This window comes from Eupeodes corollae, chromosome 1 (genome assembly GCF_945859685.1).
Source record: "Eupeodes corollae chromosome 1, idEupCoro1.1, whole genome shotgun sequence".
Classification (NCBI taxonomy): Eukaryota; Metazoa; Arthropoda; class Insecta; order Diptera; family Syrphidae; genus Eupeodes; species Eupeodes corollae.
In genome coordinates, this window is record NC_079147.1 from 117,786,911 (window position 1) to 117,812,423 (window position 25,513).

A 25,513-nucleotide genomic window follows, 5' to 3' on the forward strand; every position below is an offset into this window, starting at 1 on the left:
TGACGTTCAAGTTAAAAGTTTTCCAATAATAAATCCTATCCTTCGAGTGTTTTCAGAAGACATCGATGCAATTCTTAACAACGATGAGATCAAATGTCGTGAAAATTTGCTGTTGAAAAGTTCCACTTTTAGAACGATTGTGGGCCTCATGCCAGGGAAACGGAGTGGTTGGACAAATGAGTATGAACTCGTTGTATTCCTTTACTGGATGGAATCTGGTTACAGCTGTCGACTTGCTGGTGGCTTTATTTTAATGAGCAGATATACAGTGAAGAGCATTGCGTACAAAATGCTTAATTTCTTTTGCGGATCCATGCGTCATCTCATTAAAAATGTTCAACCTAATAACTATGAGGACATTGGCTATAGATTTTGCAGACGTTATAAACCTAATATATTTCAAAATGTGATATGAGCTATAGACGGCACTCATATCAAGACAAGATACTTTGTCCTGTAAGAAAACATGACGAATATTTAAACTATAATTTCCCGCCACCTTCACCTGCCGAAAATTTCCAAAAATAATACAATCGGAAATTGTGCATTTGTGACATGGTTCGATTGGGATTTTGGAATTTGCCTCGCAAAAGAATGTCACAAACGATTTGCCACAATTTTTTAATCATCTTGCTACAATTTTACTGTACGTTCATTGGCCAGCAGGCTCATGATGGCAAGACTACTTCAAAGTAAGCTTCACATAAACCGCAAACTTTGAAATTTTTAAATAAATTTGTAATTTTTTTTTAATTGTGTAATTTAGGATAATTTTGTTTTAAATTCAACGCTTATAATGTATTTTCGCTTTAAAAAATTGGTACTGGATGTTAAAATATAACTTCTTTGTTTTGAGTAAGTAAAAAATAAATTAAATGTACTATTTTCAAAGAAAAATACTTCTTTTTGGTTTTCCCAAATTGGTTCTGGTCAGGTAAATTATTATAGGGGATATACCTCTGCCAAAAAGGACGACATTGCATGCAATACAGGGACGGTTAAGAGGACAAAACAAAAACTCGAGGAGTGCACAGTATTAAAGAAACGATGTCAGGACAATACAAAACAACAACAACAGTATCCGAATCCTCAGCAGCAGCAATGCCAAACGCAAACCACCAATCCGACAAATTGTACGACGACATTGACGACAACAATTACCACGACCAGCGGTAGCATTATGCTTAATTCTTCAAGTAGCAGTAGTTGTAGTAGCAATAGTAAAAGAAACTCGAATTTATTCCGTAGTCAATCTGCCACCTCGCGACAGCGTTATCATCCAAATCGTTGCAACAGCGAAGAAATAATCCTTTCCGATGCTGGTGGTTGTGGTGGTGGTACTGACGTGCCCCAGGAATTATCTGCTTCGGCTCCGGATTCATACACAATGAGCAGTGACATGGAGAGTGTCGTTTCAGATGTCTCTAATCGAAGTTCAACAAAGGAAGACACCACCGCCATCGACGAAAAGATTCCCGGAAATGTACAAACTCTAAAGAAAAGCTTTTAAGCCAAAGCTACTTCTGGTACAGGGCCAATGAAGGGTCAATCGTTGCCATCATCGCCTGTAGCGCAGCACTCGAGCGATCACGCCACAAGTGATGCCAGTAATCAGGACACCACCACCGTTCCAGCAGTGCTGATAACTCGTTTACTAGTTCTTTAGTTGTTGAAGCGGTGGTAGCCACAACTACGTCGTCGCCCAGCTCAAGTCACCTAAGCAGCACTAGCATTATAACTAGGGAATCCAAAGATCGAAATGTTAAAGGTTTAGTGAACAAATATCAATCAAGCAGATCTCATTCGAATCCACACCACCATCACCACCAGCATCAGCACCAGCACACACCATCATCATCAATACCGCCATCGTCCGCAACAAACACAACGGCAAACAGTGGGAGTGGCAGCGCGGCGTAGTCGGAGCAGGAAGCGGAGCTGGAGGTGGAGGTACACTACCGTACAAAGCTCGTCCTCGTTCCTATTACGAAAATCTAAGTTACTGCTCATCGGCAACATCAACAATGGCCGCCACCCCGCAGCATCACCATTTCAAAGAGCCTGGTTCTATCGGTGGAAAAAATCACCATGACTACACAAATGCAAGGCCTCCGGTACCCCCGTCGACCAGAAATCATTCAACCCACATCCATACCGACACCACCACAATCACACACCACACAACCATGACAGATAGCATTTTAACTCAAAACCTGAGCTGCAACTATCGACGAGTGCAACAACACGGCAAAACTCATCCTCTCGCTAGACTTAGTTTACCAAAGCAACGCTTCAACGCAGCCGCTTATAATACAATGTGAATGTGAAGCCAAAAATTAATTTCATTATGTCTTCGCTTCAAATACATCGAGTGAAGTTACAAAAACAACAAACAACAAAAACTCAAAAGCTACAAACATGAAAAAATCAAAAAATTGACGCACTACGTAGGCACAAGATTGGCCTACTGACAAGACTCAAAAACTTGTACAGACGACTTAGACAGAGACCCACACGACTTGGAGGTTAGGACACTGAAGTTACCAATACAAAATGTCAATCTATTGATTAAGGAGAACTACATGTTATCAATTAACAAGTACTGGGACCACAAGATCCGGTCAGTTAATTCCAGTGACCCTAGTGTGTTCCCTAAAATCAACAAGATATTCAGGAAAAAGAACGATAGTGACCTTCGATGTCTGAAACTAAAAAGAACTTAAGAGAATAAAACATATTCAGGACAAAGCAAATAGATCCAGAAGAAGCCGTCTTTGACGATGACTTTTACATACTTAAAGATCCGAAAGAAAAAGTGCAGGCGGTGGGAGCTACTTTCCAGCAAGTGTACACGGTGAATTTTAGCATTCGCCCCAACCATCTATTGAATAAAAGAGCCCTATTTATTCACTTTTACCTTCGAAATGATATGCCACAATGGCGATCTGAGAACCGCGGTTTCATTCGGTTCAATGACTGATTCCTTTGCAAATGCCATAATCGCCGAACAAACGGGGGCAAGTCCCTTGTTAGTAACGAAGGTTGAGCTTCAGCTCATCTTTAACTCAATAAAAAACAAAGTCAGCAGGTGTCGATGGTATATCCAACTTTGTACTGATAAATTTATCGATGGATGCAATTGACATTTCCCCACACTCTTCAATTATGCACTGAATAATGCATATTATCTAGTGCATTGGAAGACCTCTGTGGTTCATTGTCTCCCGAAAAAGGGAAAGGACACCTCCAACTCGTCAAATCTTCGGTCGATAAGACTTCTTTCGAGCATCAGCAAAGTTTTCGAGAAGATCATCAATAGGGCTCTGACCAAGTGGGCTGCGGGCAACAAAATAACTCCGGATAAACAGTTCGGGTTCAAGGCGGGTCATTTGATTTGATTTATTGATAAGAAAACAGCTGTACATTAAGAATAAGAGGGTCATGACACAATTCATGCTGCGTCTAAGCTGGTTTGTGATATCCAATGGAATAAATCAAAACAGTAATGCACAGGTGCTGTTCTGGTTGATTTGGAAAAGGCCTTTCACACCGTATGGTTAGAGGGTCTCTACCTTAAACTGAGCAGGCTTGGCATAAGCAAACCATTGTTGTATATACTTTATGATATGCTTAACGGTAGAAAGTTTGTTGTCAAAAGTGGCAATGTAACTTCTACCACAACATTCTTAATTAAAAAGGGTCAAGAGAAGCGGTGAATTCGCCGATTCTCTTCAGCATTTACACCAGCGATGTGATAGGTAGTCTTACAAAGGCAATTGCGTACGCCATCGATCTAATTGCGTACAGAACGGCCAGAAAGGTTGAGGTTAATAGAATTCTCTTTGCAGCGTGATTTCGACAAGATTCAGCGATATTGCGACCACTGGAAACTGAAAATAAATGCCGAGAAGTCGGAGACACTTCTGTTCTGGACTCCGTTAGCTAGGGCCACGAGGGATACGTGCAAGAATTGGCGCAAGATGGTATTCGTAGATCTTCACGGGAAGCGATTAGCGAGCAAATTTGTAGTGAAGTACCTCGGTACCTGGTTAGATCAATATTTATATTTCGACAGACATATAAATGCTCCGCTGACCAGTGCCAGAGGAGCCTTCGCTCGTCGAAACGTCTGTTTTACAGCAATCGGCTCGACCGTAGACTGAAGGTAATTTTCTACACACGGCCTATGATCGTTTATGGTTGTGTGATTCCATGTTGCTCCTTCCCAGATAGAGAAGTTTCGGGTGTTTGAGCGATAGTGTTTAAGACGCTGTACCGGCCTATATCGAACAGCCGAATCTTCTTTCATACATTACTATTCCAACGAGGTCCTATACAACGGGGCTCGAATTAACAGAATTGACAATTTCGTGATAAAACTCGTTCTAGGTCACATTACAAGAGCTATCCGAACGACGATTATTTTGAGAGTGCACGCTTGAGCGGCTTCATTCCACCAGCAGCATTTCTCTTCCTAGATAGATGCGGTCTGATACATGATAGATTGGCAGTTCCGCTAATCTACCACATCAGAGGACGAACCGTGGATAGGTGACTTATGTACAATCGGGACGTCATGGCACAAGGCAGAGGAGAGCTCCTTCCGTTCAGTAGAGCTGTGTCCGAACGGTACAGAACTGATAGGGTGAAGCAGGAGAACCAGTTTTGGTGGCTTCAATCGGCACTTGATAGTGGGTAGTTGGGATTGGGTTTTCAGCCTTGGCCGGCTTACATACTTGTTTAATAGTTTTAGGGTTTAGTTTTAAGTAGAATAGAAATGGTGGCACAAAAAAAAATATATAAAAAAAATAAGAAGAAAAAACATGGAATAAGGAAAAACAAAAAAAAGCAAAAAAAAAAAACAACAAATTTTAGATAGGGGTTGTTCTAGTTGTAGTTTATAGGTTGTGTAAGTTAGTTTTAAGTTTAATTTTAAGGACCTAATTTTAGGTAGTTTTTAAGTAAAAATAAAAAAAGATATTGAAATTAGTTTTTCTTTAAAATTTTCTAATAAACAAAAAAAAATAAAATGAATTACAGTCAAATAGATCTTAGGGCCAAAAGGTATTTCAACCGTTTGTCGTGAATCTCTTGCAATTCCAACATAATCAAATATAACAAATATGAAACGCCGCTTAGGTCGTGTTTCAATTTTGGCATGCGCGCCATCACATTCCATTTGAGTATGGGCCTTCTCAAGATATTTTTGCTCCACTTCTTTTTTGTTTTTAATAGCGAAATTTGAGAAAGCGTTGAAAGGAATATGATTTCTATTTTCTTAGACACAACCATCAGAATAGATTGTAATATGCAGCTTATCATTTACGCAAAATGGTAGAAGCATACTCTGTTCAGTTGTAGGTTGTAAAGTTATGTAATTGTAGCCTTTGTTTATAACAAATGGCAGACGCATTGATGTCAGGTGAAAATTTGACTGCCTGCTTCTAGGTTGTCAAATTCTTTTTCACCCCTTGCTCTATCCTTGTTTTTAACATGTAAGTTGAAATCAGTTTACGAAATAAACTTAACTTCGTGAAACCCAACACAAGTATCACACCTGTCCATACGAGGATAAAAGTTCCGCCAAATTTTGATCTTCGAATATTTTATAAAAATTAATCTTATTGAGCACATATTTCTTTAAAATGTTAAAAGTTCGCTTTTGGGAATGTCAAAAAATACTCGTACGTACCTTTTTTTCGTGAATCTGGGTGGCATAACATTGTTTTTTTTATGACGATACCATCAGCATCAACACCATCATCATCAACATCATCATCATCATCATCACCATCATCATCATCATTATCATCATCATCATCATCATCATCATCATCATCATCATCATCATCATCATCATCATCATCATCATCATCATCATCATCATCATCATCATCATCATCATCATCATCATCATCAGCATCATCATCATCATCATCATCATCATCATCATCATCATCATCATCATCATCATCATCATCATCATCATCATCATCATCATCATCATCATCATAAATGCAAAATTTTTTAAGGATTTTGAACATTGTGAAAAGGTACAAGACGGACGCATTTTTCTACAAGGTCCAGGTATATTTTGTTCCATTGTTGAGTCCTTTCCAGTATACCTATTGAAGGTTAGGACGTGCATTCTCCTAATCTTATTGTTTGACCTTGAAATAGATAGGGGCCCATAGATCCGCTTAAATCTCTTATGGTTTTTTTTTCTCGATATTTTCGGCAGTTACTTCTTGTAGTATTGTACTTACACTTGTATTTTCATTCTGAATTTTCTCTATTTCGTCCTGATCAGCATAATGACCTTCAGATACAAAGTCCAAAATAGCATCTTAACAAAGACATTCAGAATTTTCAACACTTGATGGAGTATCTAGTTCATACACCCTTCATGCTTCCAGAAGCACATTCGTTTTCAAAATTGTTTTTATAGAATTGTGTTTGCCATGGTTTGCAAACTCAAGTTGCACCACTGTTGCATCTTGACTGGGTCAGCCATTATGTACATATTATTATTTAAATTAAAAAACAAAAATATTGCAAAACCAAGTTCTAAAAAAATTTAAGTCATAAATTCATGCAAATTCCTTTATCCCAGATAAATAAAAAAATGGCATCAGCAATAGCTACACTAATTGTCTGAAAACAATTGGGTTTGAACAAAATATTTTCACGTTTTATAATTTTTCTCTAAATTACCTACCTTTTAATCTCAACTTAGAAAAGAAACCAAAATTAAGCTAGTGTATTATTTGTTTTTTGATACGAATTGAGGGTCTGAAGAACTAAAGGCAACTTTTTTAATTGTAAAGGCAACTTTTTTAATTGAAATTGTGTGCATAGATGCTTTTGCATTTGACATTTTGCGATCGGGGATAGTGATTTTTAAAAAAATATGAAAATGTAACGGTTTATAAGAAATGTAGGATAGCGGTTTAACATCATACGTAATACTTTTTTTTTAAATGTTTCGCCTATTGTTGTTGAGTACCAATATTCGAAATCAACTTCTTGTGTACTAGGTTAATTTAAACCTATTTAAACATATTCTCAAAAATCAGAACAGGAGATTAACCTAACATTAATGTTTTTGTTTGTAATTTGAGAACATACAATTACATTACATACTACTCAGCACATAAATGTACAGAGTAGAGAAACAGCACCTTGAGCGACTAAGACTAGATAAGGTAATAACAACACAAGAAATTAATACAAGACAGAATGACACAGGAGAAAGAACACATGACAACAAGACGCGGTATGTTTCGAGACTGTCCCCCGTCACTGATGCTTGATTACGGTGATCGATGGGAATCGAAGCTTTATCAACGACTAGGCCGTTGCCCGAGAACATACAAATTCTTCATCATTAACAAGTGTTATAGAATTCAAACCAAACTGGCATATAACCTTCCCATTAACGAAATATTTCCACAAACCTTAACAATTTAAAATCATCCAAGAACGTAAAATACCTGGTATCTCCTAGGTAACTATACGAAAATATAATTGTACGTAGGCACATTTCTATTGGTGTGCAAAGGCAGACTTTTAAATGTTCATTCAAACGCAATACTAAAAAATCTAAGCTAAGCAGTTGGTGTAGCCATCGCTATCATACACCATTTTGTACACGATATAATATATTCATATTTTTTTACTTCCCTTTTCTCATATAACCAACAAACAAAAATTCGCTAAATTGCAGATTCATGCGAGAAGAAATATGTAACGCAAATTAATGAAGTTCCACATAGATAATGGATTTTTTTATAAACAAATGGCTTTATGTAGCTATCGTAACACATTTCGCAAATTTTTTTCTGTAAATTAAAGCTAGCCATAGACGATGAATATGTTGGTGTTGGGTTGAAAATTATTTGTGTATGGGCATGTTGGCCAACAAATCGACGGTTTATGAAATATTTTATAAAGCGATAAAATGTGAACCGGCAATATGGAATTCGAAAAGTGATTTGTACAAGAACAAATTTCTTTTATGCACATATAATTTATCGAACATGCTATTGCATCATCCGCACTTCTATCGCACATCTTGACTTCACGACAGTCACACAAAAAATTAAGTTTATAAACATTTTGGGCCGTGTATGGCGAACCGCAGCCGAACAAATCACACCAACATTTTCATCGTCTATGGCTAGCTTAACACATATTTTCACCAAAGAAAACTTATAAGTATAATACACCACTAGCAGCAGCATGAGCCATTAGAGTATTGGCAGCTTGTTGTGTTTCTAAAAGCAATCGTGTTTCTTTAAGCCAATCACTTGCTACTTTTCTGGGAGCTCCTTGAAGTAGGTTCATATATTTAAGTGCTTGCATAAGATTTCCACCGTCCACAAAATACCTATATACAAATTTGTAAGCATTAGAAAATTTCAAATTTAATGATTTTTACCTTGCTTTGTTTAATATGTCATAAGTATCCATTTTGCTAAAGTCACTTAATTCATTTTCCATTTCCTTTTTGGAAACTGGTTCATCTGGGCGAAGAATAAATAGAGACTGCAAATAGGAAAGAATGTAGATGGGAAGTGAGGCTCCTTCCTTTGGAACTAGGGCAACCCTTCGTGCAACTTTTTCAACATTTATGAAGCGCTCACGTAATGCATCTTCTGGGAATACACCACGGGTTTCGGCTGTTTTTGGTAAACTTCCAAGAACCACAGAAACTAGTTCATCGCACTCTACATAAAAATAATTGTTATACATTTTTGTTATTTGATATAATTATAAAATACCAGAAACTTTAGTAACAGCACTAATTTCGCTTTTTAAGGGACGAAGTTTATTCCTCCAGTGCACACCCGGTTCGCCAGTGCGGACTGTTGCCCAGAGAGCTTGACAAGCAGACCATAAAGCTTGCGCCTGGTGTGTTGATCGTTCTGATTCTGCAGAAGCTGTTGACATACAAAAAAAGTTGTTAGAATAAAAAACCTTTTGTTTCTTATGTTAACAGGTGTAAAAATCGATTTTGTTTGAAATTTTGTTTAATTTCATTTACTAATGATAATTTTAATAATGCTTAAATGGAAATAATATATTAAGATAAAATTTAAAGAAGAGATTTATGAACCATTTCAGAAAATTTAAAGCAAATTAATATGAAGGAAAATTAACATTTGGAGTACTTTGTAACAAACAATAAGCAAAAAAGGAAAAACAAATGTATATATGACAAAAAAAGAACATTTTTACTGCACAGAGAACAGTCTTAATCCCCACATTGAAGAATGTGTGCGTATTGCTTGTATTTTTCTTCTTTGTAGTACAACATAAACAAAAAACGTGAGAATTGGTAAGAAACCAATATTTTATCGGTATCCAAGTGAAATAATTTAGATTACTGGCCAATAGATATAGACTGAATTTATTGTAACTAAAATTAAGAACTGGGTAATATAATTGGAATTGACACTAAATTTGGTTCTTATTTTGATCTTTGGGCCTACATACAGATAAGAAGGAATTTACGTTCACGCCGGATGCCGGTATCTCTGATGAATTTAGGAGTAGGAGATTCAAAAGGGATAGGAAATCCATTTAACTCTTTTAAAGAACGGGTTAAAATTATTTCGGAAAAGTTTTTAAACAATGCAGTTTTTAAACAATGGGAAGTGAAATTCACTGTTGAGCGCAGTGGCGTTTAAGTAAACACGTTTTTAAGAAGGGTTAGGGGATTTCAGAACCATAACTTTTTAAGGGAGTTGTTAATCTTTTCGCCGGGAAAGTAAGTTAGTTCCTTAGGTTAGGTTAGGTTAAAGTGGCTCTCCGTCTCCGTGATAGAGTAGGACACAATTAAAACAGTCCAATTATCCTGTTTCCCCGGCCATAAAGTAAAATATTGATAGAGAATTAAACGAAATGTTAAAAGCAGGATTAATAGATAGGTCGAATCGTGTTTGTTCATTTCCAAGACTTTTAGCCGAAAAGTAAAAACAGCTTCTATAGATCCTTTTCGGACTATAGAAAGGTGTATAAGTATATTAATACTTGTGCTCACTACATAATATCAAGTCAGCTTACGTTACATGGGCGGTGTGTAACTGGAAACAGGCCCAGAAAACACTTTTACTCGTTTTTGGTTCTTTTTGAAATTTTGAACAATACTCCATTTAACAAGATGGGAATCTCAGACTGACAAATACATGCATGCTTCCATCAATCAAGAATTTTATAGATGAGGGACTTTTCGCTTATAACTCTTATTTTAAATTTAATATTTATTTATCAAAGTGAAATTGAAATATAGTTGCAAGCTTAAATTATGGAAAACGAACTATAAACTACTTGAATTAATTAATTTTATACAGATTTTAATCATTTGCAAACAAAATATTTGGGCCGTTCATTTACAAAAATTTAGTAGAATTCAATAAATTGTGCTCGCCCCCTTAACTTGATGATTCTTCGAACGTATCTTTGATACAATAATGCGTATCGTAATCTTTGAAAATATTGTACATTAATGAATTAATTATAATAAACTGATGCTTTTTTCAAGACAAAAATGTACATTGGTTCCCTTTAAACAAAATGATTTAAATTTTGAAATTGACAATAAGAGGGTAGATAATCATACAATTCATTCTCAAGAAGAGGATCAGAATGACCATTTCCCGATTCTAGATACTGTTAATAGATTCTATACACAAATCATTATAACCAGTAATGGAGTAATATTTAAGAGGTATATTAAGAGAAAAAAAATCGGTATCTATTCGGAACTTACAGCACAAATATAACTTAGTTCAATTAAAATTTAACGGAGCAATTAAAACTAAAACAATAGAAGTTTTAGAAGAGTAGATAAAGAAAAAGTTGTATTAAATGTGAAAAATATGAATTACAAGGCTACGATAAGGATAAAAGAGAAGAATGGTATGTTAAAAATTACAAAGCCCTCAGGCACAAACAAGAAAACTTTAACTTGAAAATATACATCCTTCAAATATAAAAAGATCGAATTAATTTTTAGATAAAAAGGTTACTAATATTATTCCTAATGATGATAATAAACCCAGCAGAAATTCTTAAAATTATATAATGTTTTAAAGGAAATATTTCGGATATACAGGTTGAAAATGGGAAGGAAATTTAAATAAACTAATTAGATTCACTTAATTATAAAATATACACCATTATTCCACACAGACACAAAGGAGGGCTTATTAATGTAATAGGGACAGGGTTTAAATGGTTATACGGTACTATAGGTGACGATGACAGGAAAAACATTGAGGAACATTCAAAAACCATCGATGGAAATAATCATAACTTAATCGCCCAAAGTAACAAACAAATATTTATTTATGATAATTATAACCAAAAACAAACGATAGAAAAAGATAGATTTAAAATATTATACCAGTTTAACAATATAAAAAAGGAAACAGTTACACCCAGCAATAAGATAATGTACTTAGAATTTTTATTTAAAATAGGAATTATAAAAGACAATGTTGATTGTATCCAAAATAATTTAGCTTTTAGTAGAACAGGTATAATTGGAAATAGTATTTCGTTGTCGTTCTATTAAAGCTCCCTAAGTCCATTTTTTGTGTTTTGAGATATTTGCATTAAAAGTTTGAAATCAACATGCAAATTAATAGATTTTGGTAGTTTTAATTCTTTATAATTTAAAAATGGTGCATCGTTAAGCTTAGACTCTCTAAGCTATATAAATTTGCTCATTTGCATAAACTTATTGTATTTATTTAATTTTTGCGGAAAATGGACTTAGGGAGTTTTCATAGAACGACGACGATTTTTAGTAAGGAAGAAATAATTAAATATAACTTTTGAAAAATATAAAAATGGGAACTGCTATAGCTTTATAATAGTTTTTCCAATTAAGATTTCGAACGTATTAATAGAAACAAGAAAATATACAATAACACCCTTAACAAATATGTATTATAAAAAGAAATCTAATTTATGTATAGAAAATAATATTTGTACCACAAGAATGAATTCCAAAATATAAATTGTTGAAATAGAAAATGATTTGCTATTGCTAAGAAATGTAAAAAATATAACTCTAGACAATACTTGCGATGAAAGAATTACACATTTAAATAGAATTTTTTTTTTAAATTTTAACAATTGTAAATTAAATATTGAAAATACCATATTCACTAACTACTAAGAAAATATGTATGTCAACAGAGATTTATTATTCCTTACGAAATAAATCCAAATCATAAAAAACAAAAAATATCGAAAATATAAATGAATTGAAATTTAATCATAAAATATGTAATTTTTATAATTTTCTCAATCATAGCTATAATCATTTATGTTTATATTCATTATATTATAATTCAAAAAATGAAACGTACAATATATGTCAATGAGGATAGTTTTAAATTAAAGGAGGGAGAAGTAAAGTCAAACTTAGCAACGCAAACGGAAGTTCCCATAACCGTAGCTAATAATAATAAAACAAAAGAGATGACAACTCATAATCGAATTCATTTGCCAAGCGTCTGATATTTTTTTAACATAAACAATATTGTGCTAACAAAAACAGATCGCAACTTTATTGGCATAGCTTCGCCTTCACAAAGTATCTTTTAAGTAGTTTCGTTGGATTATAACCACCTTTTTGTGCACAACAATAAAGTTTATTTAAATCTTTTTTTAAAAACCCTTTTTATTTACGTCGAACTTCATTCGCGCGTTATGTGCGGTGTGTATGGGGTCATCATCTTGCTGGAAGAACCACTCATTTAAAATACCCAGCATCTCGGAACACAAACTGATTTATATTTACTTCGAGTATTTCCAGCCTTCCCCTAAAGAAGCCATACACCCCACACCAAAAGTCTTCCACCACTATGATTCACAGTTCATTTCGGATTTAGGGCATCAATTGGCCACATTACCTTGTGCTAAAATTCGAGAGGCTTGTTAACGTACTCCTTGGTGAACGCAAGTCGGTTTTGCCTGTTGATTTTTATTCACCAATCCATTTCCACCTATGGTTCTTCGAAGGTTTTCTGAGTGCATTTTTAATTTTTTTTCGCGAAAATCGTTTTTTTTAAATATGATTTTTTATATATAATATATATATGTACATATTGTGTACAACTTTAAAACGTTGTCTTAAAAATATTGTTGCTATAGCAGTAGCTATCTGGCAAACGCCGATTATAGACGTGTTTTGAGAGCCAAACCTTATAGCTTTGTATTTGATCTGTCAAATTTTTCTCGCCACGTGGTCTGAAAATTCAATTTATTAACTTATTTTACATTTTGTATTTGATTTAAAAAAAAAAAATCTTTCAGGTGTGTAAAATTTAAAACGAAAATGCAAGGGGATCCCCCGAGTAGAAACAGGTTTAGGGACTCGATTCCGAAGCTTCCTTGAACCCACGCACCAAAATGAAACTCAAATTAGGTAAACTAAAATTCACTCAAAAGACGACAACATCCCTCGCTATATTGTTATTTCTGGTTTAAAAAGAATTGTAAACGGAAAAGACGACGAAACAGACAAATTTCGCCCACTTTTATCGTAAAACTTATACCATATTAATCGTGACCTCGAACACATATCTAAAGGAATCTTCATGCGGTCCGGTGATCTTTAGTGAAAGTTGCGAACTTACAAACTGCAACTAAATTCCTGAAGCAAAGCTACATCGACTCGATTCCGGTTAAAATTACACCACACAATAGTTTAAACTCAGTGCAAGGAGGAAACTTCTCTCACCATATGAGAGAAATTTCCGAAGAAGAACTTCTAAGTAAACTGCAACCACAAAAAGTTATTATATTAATAATAAATTGATTCCAACGGGCGCAGCAATCCTTACCTTCGACTTAATAAGACGTCCCAATGAAATGAAACTAAGAGGCTTAATTGTAAAGTCGAAGAATATATCGCAGGTCAAATGAGATTCATCATTTGTCAAAAATTGGGACACACACAAAATCGCTGCACAAATGCCGAACTATGCATAGAATGCTGCCTTCTCCCTTCACACGATAAATGTTCACCCATTTATTACATCAACTGTTAAGAAGACAGTCATACATCGTATGATGCCTCATGTCCAACCTTTCTTAGCCATAAATCATTCAACAAAATAAAATCCGACCGCGGCTGCACCCTCCGAGAAGCCTGGGAGATATACAGAGATGACCTCACAGCATCAACTTCCCGCGCCAATTAAAAAAACCAACCCACACCATCTTTGGCAGAGAAACAGAATGCCAAGATAACAATCCCCAAAAGAACAAAATAATCATCCCGAAAACTAGTCATCAACGTTAATTTCATACCAACTTCCTATACCAATACGTTTAAATGTAATTTTAACAGAAATTTAACAGTTTAAGATTTCATGCAAATAAAATAGGTGGCACAATATCGTGCTCCTAGGGAACCAAGACCTAGTAACTTAGTCATGTCAGGGATGGAGGGGACCTACAGTTTACTGCAAGAGGCAGTACTCGTGAAAAAAATGTATATGGACTAGGTAGGGATTAAACCTCTGGCATGACAGTTCAATGCACTAACCATTATGTCACGGGTACTATACAAAGAGGTCGCTGTTCGGAATATATCTCCCAATTTTCCACCGACCTCTGTCAACGGTAGCGGATCAGAAAACGCAGCAGCAGATGCTCTTTGACCTCTCACATGACAGTCCAACGCACTAACCATCTTGTCACGGGTACTACACAAACAGAATGCTGTTTGGCATATATCTCCCAATTTCCACCCACACCTCTCACGGTAGCGGATCAGAAAACCCAGCAGCAAAAGCTCTTTCCACAATCGCGGCCATAGACAGGCTTCTTTGTATGGTGAAGCAAACTCACAAGTAGATGGAAAAGTTAAAATGGGGTCGGTGGAGCGGTGACACCACTCACAGAAAGCCACGCTTACTGCACACTGTACACAGATCTAACAGTTGGGTGACTACACTTCCAGTCGTGCTCCTCGGGCTACGTGCAATGGTTAATGAGTCTGGAACCACTGCTACTCAGCTAATGAACGGCTCCGAGGTACGTCAAACAGAAGACTTCTTCGAATTCAACTCCCAGAGATCGAGTCAGCTTCATTCTACTTCAGCCGTTGAAAACATATTGTGATTCTATTATAATAAAGTTTAAGTTAATAAATTTTGCGTTTTATTACAACAGTATGGTATGTTAATAGCGGAATGATAAATAAGTTAAAGTTAAAAGTTTTATTGCACCGACTCGCCGATTCGTACCGAATTTTGGAAAGTTACTTGGACCGTTATTAGAGTTGTTAAAAAGAATAGGAAGTTCAATTGGAAGAAAGAAGATAGTTTTAGGAGAGCACATCACATTTTCAAAGAGTTGCGTGTGGGGGTAAAACTTACCACTAGTCATATCTTCTTCTCTCGGCATGAAGATATTGCCCGATGCCAAACGATGAGTGAATTAAATTCAAACCAAAGCATAATTTCATGATATTTAAATTGTTTAGGATCGGAGAAAGAAAGTGGAAATAAAGGAACAACAGGTGGAAGAAACAAAATAAATATTCTTAGACAAGGCGAGGAGTAATAGGAAATATAACTAGTATATTAACTGGTTTTATACTTTTCATTTTTCCATTTCATTTTTGTCTAAATTATTCTTATTATTAGTAGAGTAAGTTTTGTTTTTGTTTAAATAGCTAACAGACTAACCTAAAAATAATTTAATCAAAATTATTCTGAAATTCATAAAAACAAAATAAATTATACATATATCAATATAGTATAGTATTTTAAGTCATTTTTAACATCATATCTCCTCGACGTTTCAAATGTGTTGACAAACTGTTTTTAAGAAAATTTAATTGATCAAACAAAAACATTAGAAAATTCATTTAAATAAGTTTGATTTAAAATTAGAAAAAAAATTGTTCGGTGGCATCTATGGTACGAAATTTTGTAGTGCCGGTTAGTAAACTGCCGTTGTCCGTAGTTAGTTTCTGTCTTACATGTCTCCTAAATGTTTGAATACTACAACAATTCACTCTTCCTCGGGACACCAAAACATGCAAAATTCACCTAAATGAACCCCTTTTGTAGTTGACGAAGGCTTACTTAAAATCTGAAGAGAAAGTCTGATCGTCTCTCTTGAATACTCATGCGATTCTCTTTCAAATCCCACTGAGTACCCAGAAACTACTTACTTTGGTGTGAGAATAGATTTTTTTGAAAGGACCCTGAAAATTCCTACCGTCGTAAAAATAAACTAAAATTCGAATACCTCTTTTTCGAAGAATCTCCGCGATCAAACAATTAAGGGCTGAGAATAACCTGGGGGCTAACGAGCGACAGGCCGAATGGAAGGCAAGTTATCTGTTAGAGTTCGCCACTGTACACAATCCTCAGAAAATGTCGATGACTTTATGTAAATGGCACATAAAAGTACGCCTTAGATAAGTCTATCTTCGCCATCCAATCGTTTGGCTGAACAAAACCTGAAACTGAAGCGTTTGATTTTTTTATTAGAACATCTTTGATATAAAGCTTGGACTGATTTTTGGGAAGATTAGAAGATCCATCTCTGTAGATGGCTGTGTTGAGAATCTTTCTGTTGGAAACACATGAAAAGGCCTGGAACACGTCCTAGGTTGGCGTTCATAGCTACGGAGATGTCCTCTGGGCTTAAGTAAAATCAATAAGTGAGTGAGATAGATAGAACGAAAACGATTTTAGGACACACGATAACTTCTTCAACAGAGACGCTGTATTTTCAACAGGCAGATAGTTCTGAGAAATTTGAAAAGAAGAAAAAAAAAATAAGGAAAAGTGAAATAAAAGAATTAGAGGTGTAAGGAAATAAAGGAATTCGAGGTGGAAGAAACAAAAAAAAAAAATAGACAACGCCAGTAGTAACAGCATAGATAAATAGTTGTTTTTTGTGGTAGATATACATATACAAATATTTATGTAGAAACATATGTATTATTCCTTAACTGGTATTAATTTAATTTTTCGATCTCATATATGTTTAAATTTTCCTTATTATTCGCGCTGTTATTTCTTTTTTTGTTTAAATCCGTAACAGCCCATTTTTATTTTCGGTTAAACGGTTTTTTGTAAACCACAACTTATTTGTTGTATTTATTTGAAAACATTTTCAGTTTTAATCCAGGGATTTAATAAGCCCACGGTTTCCCAAAAAAGTCTATTTACTATTTATTTATTTAGCTTAATACAAGCTATCATAACTTAACTTAACTTAAAACTAGCTTAACATTTTTTTTTTTTTTTTTTTTTTTTTTTGCAATTCTTGTTATCAGTTTTCAACATTAATTCATGTGGGCCCTAAGGCCCACATCAAAGCTCTTTAATGTACAAGAACTAACAATTTTAATTTTACTTAACTTAAAATTACAGGGGACAGGGGATTCGGACTCAAAAAGGGAAAAAGTAAAGGGTATCTTTCAGATGGGATTTGGAAATGTTGAAATCGAAAACTACCATAGCAGCGTTGCAGTGACGAAGAATTCTGGACATTGGTTCAAAGTGCCCGTAATTAGTGCGGTGATGAGGGATATAGAAAAGGGAAACAGATCGCAGATTTCGAGGGTTAGTGTTAAGATGAATATCACTCAGGAGTGCCGGGGAATCTATATTGCCCATTAACAATTGGTGAGCAAACAATATATCAGCGTTTTTGCGTCTAATATATAATGGCTGCAAGCCTATCAGTTTTAGTCGATCAGCATAAGGAGGCAAGTTGGATGTATCATCCCAGGGGAGGCCACGTAAGGCAAATCGAACGAAACGTCTTTGAACATTTTCAATTCTGAGTGAATGGTTTTCATAAAAGGGAGACCATACTTGGCATGCATATTCAAGATGAGGACGGACTAGGGAAATGTAAAGCGCTTTAGTAACATAGGGGTTGGAAAATTCTTTTGACCATCTCTTAATAAAACCGAGAGATCTATTAGCTTTATTAATAATTTGGTCAAAATGGGAATGGAAATTCAGGTGTCTGTCACACATAATACCAAGATCTCTAATAGAATCGACTACGTTGACGGCGTCATTAAGGAAGTAGTATACTCTATGAGATGGAATTTGTTTGCGCGAAAAGGTCATTTGTTTACATTTACCTACATTTAACTCTAGGAAATTATGCATGCACCAAACAAAAAAGATATTAAGATCATTTTGTAAAAGTAAGGAATCAGATGGAGTAGGGATAATCTTAAAAATTTTCTTATCATCCGCAAACATTAGGATATCTGAGTTTTTTAATTTAAGACAGACATCGTTAACAGATAAGACGAAGAGAAGGGGGCCAAGGTGACTACCTTGTGGGACTCCAGAAGTTGCATGTATAGGACTGGAGACTGAGTTACGGAAAAGGACTCTATAAGTTCTATTCGCAAGATAGGAGCTTATCCAGTTTATAAATATAGATGGAAAGCCTAGAGCTCTTAGTTTGAGATAAATTATGTTATGGGATATTTTATCAAAGGCTTTGCTGTAATCAGTGTATACGACATCAACTTCTTTGCCATTCTCAAGGGCTGACAAAACTTTGGATATAAATTCAATTAAGTTAGTCGTAGTGGATCTACCTTTAAGAAAACCATGTTGAGCGGGGGAGAATAAAGGCTTGCAATGGAAATAAACGGAATCATAAACTAAGCTTTCAAAAAGTTTTGGAATGCATGAAAGTTTAGCAATAGGTCTATAATTGTTAATTACAGTTTTATTGCCTTGTTTATGAATGGGAAATATAAATGAATCTTTCCATATATGAGGAAACACACCTTGGGAAAGAGAGAGTTCAAAGAGTGCAGTAAGAGGCTTTGACAGAGAATGCATACATTTTTTTAGAACAACTGATGGGACGCCATCAGGACCAGGGCTAAAGTTTTCTTTGAGGCTTACGATTTTGGCAAGTACCATTTCTTCAGTTATTGTAAACGATGAAAGGGAGGTTTGAGTGCAACCATCTAAATAACTAAAGTAGTGTGGATCAGGATCATGCAGATGTTCAGTATACGATTTGCTAAAGTAATTAGCAAATAGATTTGATATGGTTGTTGGATCAGAGGAGATTATGTTGGAGAAACTCATTGAAGGTGGAAACCCATCAGATTTTCGTTTGACATTTATAAACTTGAAAAATTTCCTTGCATCAGAAAGAAGGTTATTTTCCATTTGGTTAAGATATTGGTTATAAAGGGATTCCCTTAATTCAGAGAAAGAATTATAGGCGAGAAGATAGTTGTTGTGATCAGTATCAGATTTGGACTGTAAAAAGATCTTCGAAAGCTTGTTACGGGTATTTCTTAGGCTACGGAGCTCTCTGTTGTACCAAGGGGGAGCAGAGGTGAAATCTTTTCTACGAGAGAACGGTACTGATTCTTCAATACAGTACGAAAGAATCAAATAAAACCAATTTGTAAGGGACTCAACTGTTAATTGGAGGGATCTTAATTCAAAATCGGCTGAGCTAAGAAGATTGTTAAATTTGGAGAAATCAGCCCTACGAAAATCATAACAGTAATTTTCCATTTCAAAAAAGTTATCTTCAAATTCAATGGGGAAGGAGAGATTAAGGGGTGGATGATAGCGATCCAAGGTTGAGAGAAGATGAGGGCTCGGGGAGACAACACAGTTATCGCAATCAGATGAGAATATGAGATCGAGGTGTCTCCCCATAAAGTTTCCTACTCCATTTAGTTGAAAAAGACCACAATCAGACAGACGATCAATGAACAGCGATTCAGATTCAGAAGAGATGTTAGTTGGAAAGAAGGATGTCTGATCATCTGAGGTGGACCAATTGAGATGGGGAAGATTAAAGTCACCTAGAACGATGATTAAATCATTAGGTTGCACTAGTTCAAGCAGATAATCAATGGCATTAACAGCGGCTTGGTATGCTTTAATTTGTTGGGCTGGCCGAATGTAACAACAAAGGACAAAAAGACAAAACTTAGGGAGTGTAACCTTAGCTGATACACCTTCAAATTCGATTGAAGTGGGAATACAGAGTAATGAACTTTCAAAATTATTAGCGATAGCTAAAAGCACACCACGACCGTGTGTATTACTCGCACATTCCACGACATCCATTCGATAGATGGAAAAGTCGTTAGTGAAGAGTTCAGTACTAAGGATATCAGGTGTGAGGTTGGTTTCGGTAAGGGCAAAGATGTCATAAGGAAGGTTTTGGGAGTTGTTAAAGACGGCAGAAGTTTTAGACCTTAACCCTCTTACATTTTGATAGTAAAGGCTAAGACATTTAGGTTTAGTGGTCTTTAGGTTAGGAGCGATAGTATTTCTTCATATCTGCACGGGATTTTTGGATATGAGATAGTCGTTTTGAAGAGATAAAAGACGCAAAAGAGGTAAGGTCTTCTCTCACTTTTTGAGGAGAAATTTCAAGGCTATCATGAAATTTCAAGAAAATTTCCATAAGTGCATCACGTTTGGTAGGGAGGCCTTCTTGGGAGATTAAAACCTTAATGTTTGTATTTGTTTTACCTTCAAAGCAAACAGAATCTGGTTTGTCGTGCAGGAAAGCTAGGTAAAGACGAACATTATTGTAGATTTTGTGGTCTCTAAGACGGGACATAACATACCGATCATTAATATTGGCCTCAGATAAATGTTTAGTTAATTTAACATTTGGAGGGATCATTGGGTTAAGGAATCCTTGAGGTTCTTGGGAAACTGATGAAGAAGAAGTAGGGTTAATGGTGTGAGAATGAATGAAATTTGTATAAGCGGGTATTTTAGCAGGAGCATCAACCATCGGAGAGCAAAAACCAAGACCCGGATGAGAGGTTTTAAAAGAAACTCGTTTGGGTGGAGGCTTTACAGATGTGGGAGAAGTTTTTCGTTTAAGGGACGAAAGTTGGTTGGAGAGAGAAAAGTTTGGAAAGATTTGTGTTTTAAGGGTCCAGTTAGTTTCAATATTTTTTTTGGGATAAGGTTTGATATTAGGTTGGTGATTAGGTTGGGGATTAGGTTTAGGACTAGGTTTAAGATTAGGTTTGGGATTAGGTTTGGGATTAGGTTTGGGATTAGGTTTGGGAATAGGTTTGGAATTAGGTTTGGATTTGTTAGACTTAATTAGATTATTATTGCTACTTATACTGGAAAGCCGCATTTGTCCAATTTGTAAGTATCCTTTTTGGTGATGAAACATCCAGTTATATTTGGAGGGAATCAGGAACTTGAATCTTCTTCCAGACAATTGAAGACATTCGCAGATATTGACACAGTATTCTCTTTTGAAATAGGAGCGAACCCATGTAGCATCAGCATATCCGGGACAATTATTAAGCACGAACCATGTATTATTTGCAGATTCAAGCCTGCTTAGTCTCAAATTCCAGTCCGATAACTTCCAGGAATGGCCACATTTGTTAATTATTTCGTCCTCTGCAATAGTATTCGCTGAGGTGGTTTGTTGCAGAGAGTCAGCAGCCGGGTTTGCCGCAAGAATTTCATCACGAATGGATACGTTCGCGATATCACATGACGGTATGCCGGGTTGTTTAATGATGTCGTAGAGAAGCGATTCAATTTTTTGAGTTTTAACATTAAGGCTTTCAAGCTCGCGGTACACACTCGTATATTTCTGTTCTTGATTGCTTATATCGTAAGCAATAGATATGAGTGCCGTTGAAACCCGAGTATGTATGCTTACTTACTTAATGTTTTCGAATTCGTTAACGAGTCTGAGGTTTGTAACTTCACTCATTTGATTGGAGGAGGGGGAGAGCCGTGATGACGAACTTTGCAAACAGCAATCAATATCAGATTTTAGTAGGTTTAACTGGTCAGACAAGTTTTTTTTTAGATCGTTTGCCGACCAAGTTAGCACCTTTAACTTATCGTCAATGTCTACACGAAGAGAATTCAACCCACCTATGACGTCACAATATTGTTTTTCCAAAGAACGTATCGTGGAAAGGCACTGCGTAGACGATTGTTGACATTGGATGTTTGAGTCCTCAACACTGTTACAAACATGATCAAATTTCTTGGAGAGATTAGAAATTTGATCTTGGCAAACCGAATGTTCGTTAGATAGGGATTCTTTTAAACATTGAATTGCAATCATAATATCCGACACAGATATTTTATTGCATTCATCGCAATAAAACGCAAAATTGCGTAGATAGTCTTTTAGGTAAACACTCGCCTTTCTGGCCAAGCCAGCACAAGAGGGGTGTAAGTATTTCCCACAAAGGCCACTGCACTTTAATAGTTCCGCGTTTGAGTCAACGATGACACACATTATATTGGCGCACGACATAATTAATCAAAAAATAAATAATATGTTTTTTTGTTAAAGTTATTGTTTAGTTGCTTTTAATTTTTTCTATGCTTGTTAGTACACAAGAAGAAAAAAATGCTGGTGTAATGGGAAACGGCGATGGGCAGTAAAGTAGGTCAGGTAAGAATTATCACACGCGCTGCGAGTATATTGATATAAATATTTTTTTTTTTTTTGATTTGTAATTGATTAATTAGGGTCGGTAAAAAGGTGGCAAAGGGCAACTGAGGAGCGAAAAGAAAATGCGACTGCACTTGACGAAGGTTAGGTAGCTACTGTGCTTACTTTCTAATTTCCATTTTATTTAGTAAATTCATTATCATTTGTATTCATTTTTGAAATTCTTTCATAGGATCGGAACCCCACAGATTGAGCAGTGGGATAGATAAAAATAGATAAATAGATGTTTTTTGATGATGTGATGAGTAATTCCTATTCCAACTTCGTGGGCTCTTCAATCCGCATCCCACCGTGAGCGCACGTGTAGGAGTGTAGTATAATTGTCTCTCGCAGTGTTATCTTTCGATAAATTAATATTATTTGAATAAGTAATACTAATAAAATTAAACGATAACCAATGAATGTTATAATAATGCATCAAATTCTAAATCAACAATTCAGCTACCTACAAAGCAAACAAAATAGTATTTAAAGTTTTGGTGAAAAAACACAGCGAGCATGCATTGTGCCCCTCCCTGTCTGTTCTACCTTCACTCACCGATATGTGCATGTAAACACACTTATTAGAAGTATCTAAACATTTTACCTTTTTATTAAGGAACTTATTGCGCTCATTTAAAGTTTTACAAACACTATATATCTTTATATATATAACTTTAAAGACGTATGTAAGTACCGACAGCCGTAATTCTATTTTGTGTATAGTTTGTACGAATAATAAGCTTTAGATAGAACCGACTGAGTAAAAGCATATATATACACTCTCTAATATAATTGATAGCCAACATGTTTTACAAAAAATGTAATAGAAAAAAAGCAGCACATCAAATTTCGCGGGCAACTTCAGAAAATTCGCAAGAAAAAGTCTTCGTCCGGACGAACCTAGCCCGTCTTCTCAACCGGCTAAAAGAAAATAGAGTTCCAGCCTATTTTTAAAAAGAAGCGGAGAGATAGACAGAAGCAGAGGTTGATTTAAAAGGTTTAGTTTCTTAAACATGAGTATGTTGCTTGTCTATGGAAATTTTATTGAAGAAACAAAACTTCTTGGCAACAATCAAATAGAGGAATTGAGACAAGTGAAGAAACGCTTTCTTCAAAATTTGGCGATTGGACAATTGTAGTTAATTTTTTGGAATCATGCTTGAGAACATTTCTTGCAATATTTGTTTTCATGTTCTTTGGATTAAAACGTTCTTTGAGCAAGTTTTCTCAAAACCGGAATTGACAATATGTGAACTGTATTACAAATTTGTATAAAAGTAATCCAAGTTTTTGACAACGGCTGGATACTTACTGCTGTATAACAGCATTTGAGCTGTGTCGGATGCATCTATCATAATGCAAGAAGTTTTGAGCTTCCTTGCATGCTTAAAAATGTCATTGTTTTTGTTGCTGCACAGATAGCGTGAAGAGAACTGGGATTTGAGCAGCTTTGGAAACAATACATTTGTAGAAATTTAGAATACCCAAACATTTGCGCTTTTAGTTGATTGATGGCTTCTTGTAATATATGTTGTCGTCAAATTTAGATTTCAAAGCTTTGATTCGGGAACAAGATAACCCAAAAAGTTTTCAGATACGGACTCGAAAACGTGCAAAAGCAGTTTGTAATGGTTTAATGCGATAGAGAAGTCATCAATGCAGGCTTTCTGTGATTTCGTGGACAAATCTTTGAAAGGTTTGTGCAGCGTTAAACAGACCAAAACTCATAACCATGAACTCAAATAACCCAAAAGGCGTCATAATTGTGTAGTTTACTTATTGAATAAAGTGAGCATATCTATAAGTAAAAATCTATCAAAAATATTTCAACCAAAGAAATGATTTACCAAAAATACAAAATGACGACTTTCCATTACCGCAGCACGAATTTCCCTCTTTATTTTTTGTACAGTTAGAAAGGAGTCTCAATAGAACATGTTTTAAATATTAAGCGAGAAAATACTGTTAAGTCATAAAAAAATATTTTCTTTTTCGGACTTAACCCCACTTTAATTGTATTTTGTTTTTGGAGCCTAAACAAGTTTTTTTTTTTTAAATTGATAGTACGGCGCGGGGTACTAACAGCTAGGTATATAAGGGGGCATGTTGCCCCCTGCAACCACTCTGCTTGGGATAACTAAAAGATTTGGGGTAGGTGCCAGTTTGGGTATATTGAAAGTACTTTTTGCATTTGAGCACTAAAATCAAAGAAATCTCCAACAACAACAAAAAAACAGGAAAGAAATTACAATATCAAGCTTTTTTGCGTGTGTTGTATGTGAAAAAGTGAACTTTAAAAATAAATTTAAAATAGAAATAAATGGTTCCTCGCTCTAAAATTGCTATAATTATCATTTATTTGCGCATATCTAATTAATAAAAAAAAAGCGTGTCAAAATAAGTGCTACGCTAATGAAACATTGAGCCAATAAGAGTATAATAATAGTAATAGTAGCATGATTTGACTCACCTTTTAACGCTGCGTCTATTCCAAGCAATTTGCCTAGCATTTCTGCAAGTTGTAGTTTGTAGGAAGCCTTTTCGGCCGCGAGTTTTTCCTCCAGTTCCCGTTGGTAATTTCGTTTTAACTCAGCCTCTTTTACTGATATTGCATCATTTAAATGGTCAACGTGGGCTTCGGCTTGGTGTTTTAGCTGCTTTCGCAATTGTTTTTCAGAATCGACCCGAATTTGAAGTATTTTATTTTGATTTTCGATGGCTAGTCTTTGTTTTTCCTTTTCAAGTTTAAATTCAACTAGTGCATTTACTGCAAAAGATTGATCATCACCGCGGTGTGCCTCAATTGCACGTTTCAAACGATTTTCTCCCTCGATTTGCAACCGTTTCAACTCTTTTTGGTAAGCCAAGACATGCGAATAAGCGTGTAATATGAAAAGATCAATATCTTCCTCGGAGACTTTGAACTTTTTTTCAGCCAAATTTATACCAGGGAATATAGACTCAATTTGATCAACAAAATAGTTTCGAGACTCTTCGACCTAAACAAAAT

The 25,513-nt window shown here is 35.4% G+C and overlaps 1 protein-coding gene across 1 annotated transcript in view; it reads right to left on the reverse strand.

Moving 5' to 3' along the window:
- Nucleotides 1–7,756: 7,756 nt before the first annotated feature.
- Nucleotides 7,757–25,513, reverse strand: part of LOC129953308 (MICOS complex subunit Mic60) — a 32,367-nt gene continuing 14,610 nt past the window's right edge. Inside the window, exons 8-11 of the mRNA XM_056066387.1 lie at nt 24,974–25,502; nt 8,784–8,942; nt 8,441–8,729; nt 7,757–8,389 (exon numbers count right to left, since the gene is read on the reverse strand). Coding sequence (XP_055922362.1) covers nt 8,212–8,389; nt 8,441–8,729; nt 8,784–8,942; nt 24,974–25,502 — 1,155 coding nt within the window. The 3' untranslated portion in view covers nt 7,757–8,211. The remainder of the gene's footprint in view (nt 8,390–8,440; nt 8,730–8,783; nt 8,943–24,973; nt 25,503–25,513) is intronic.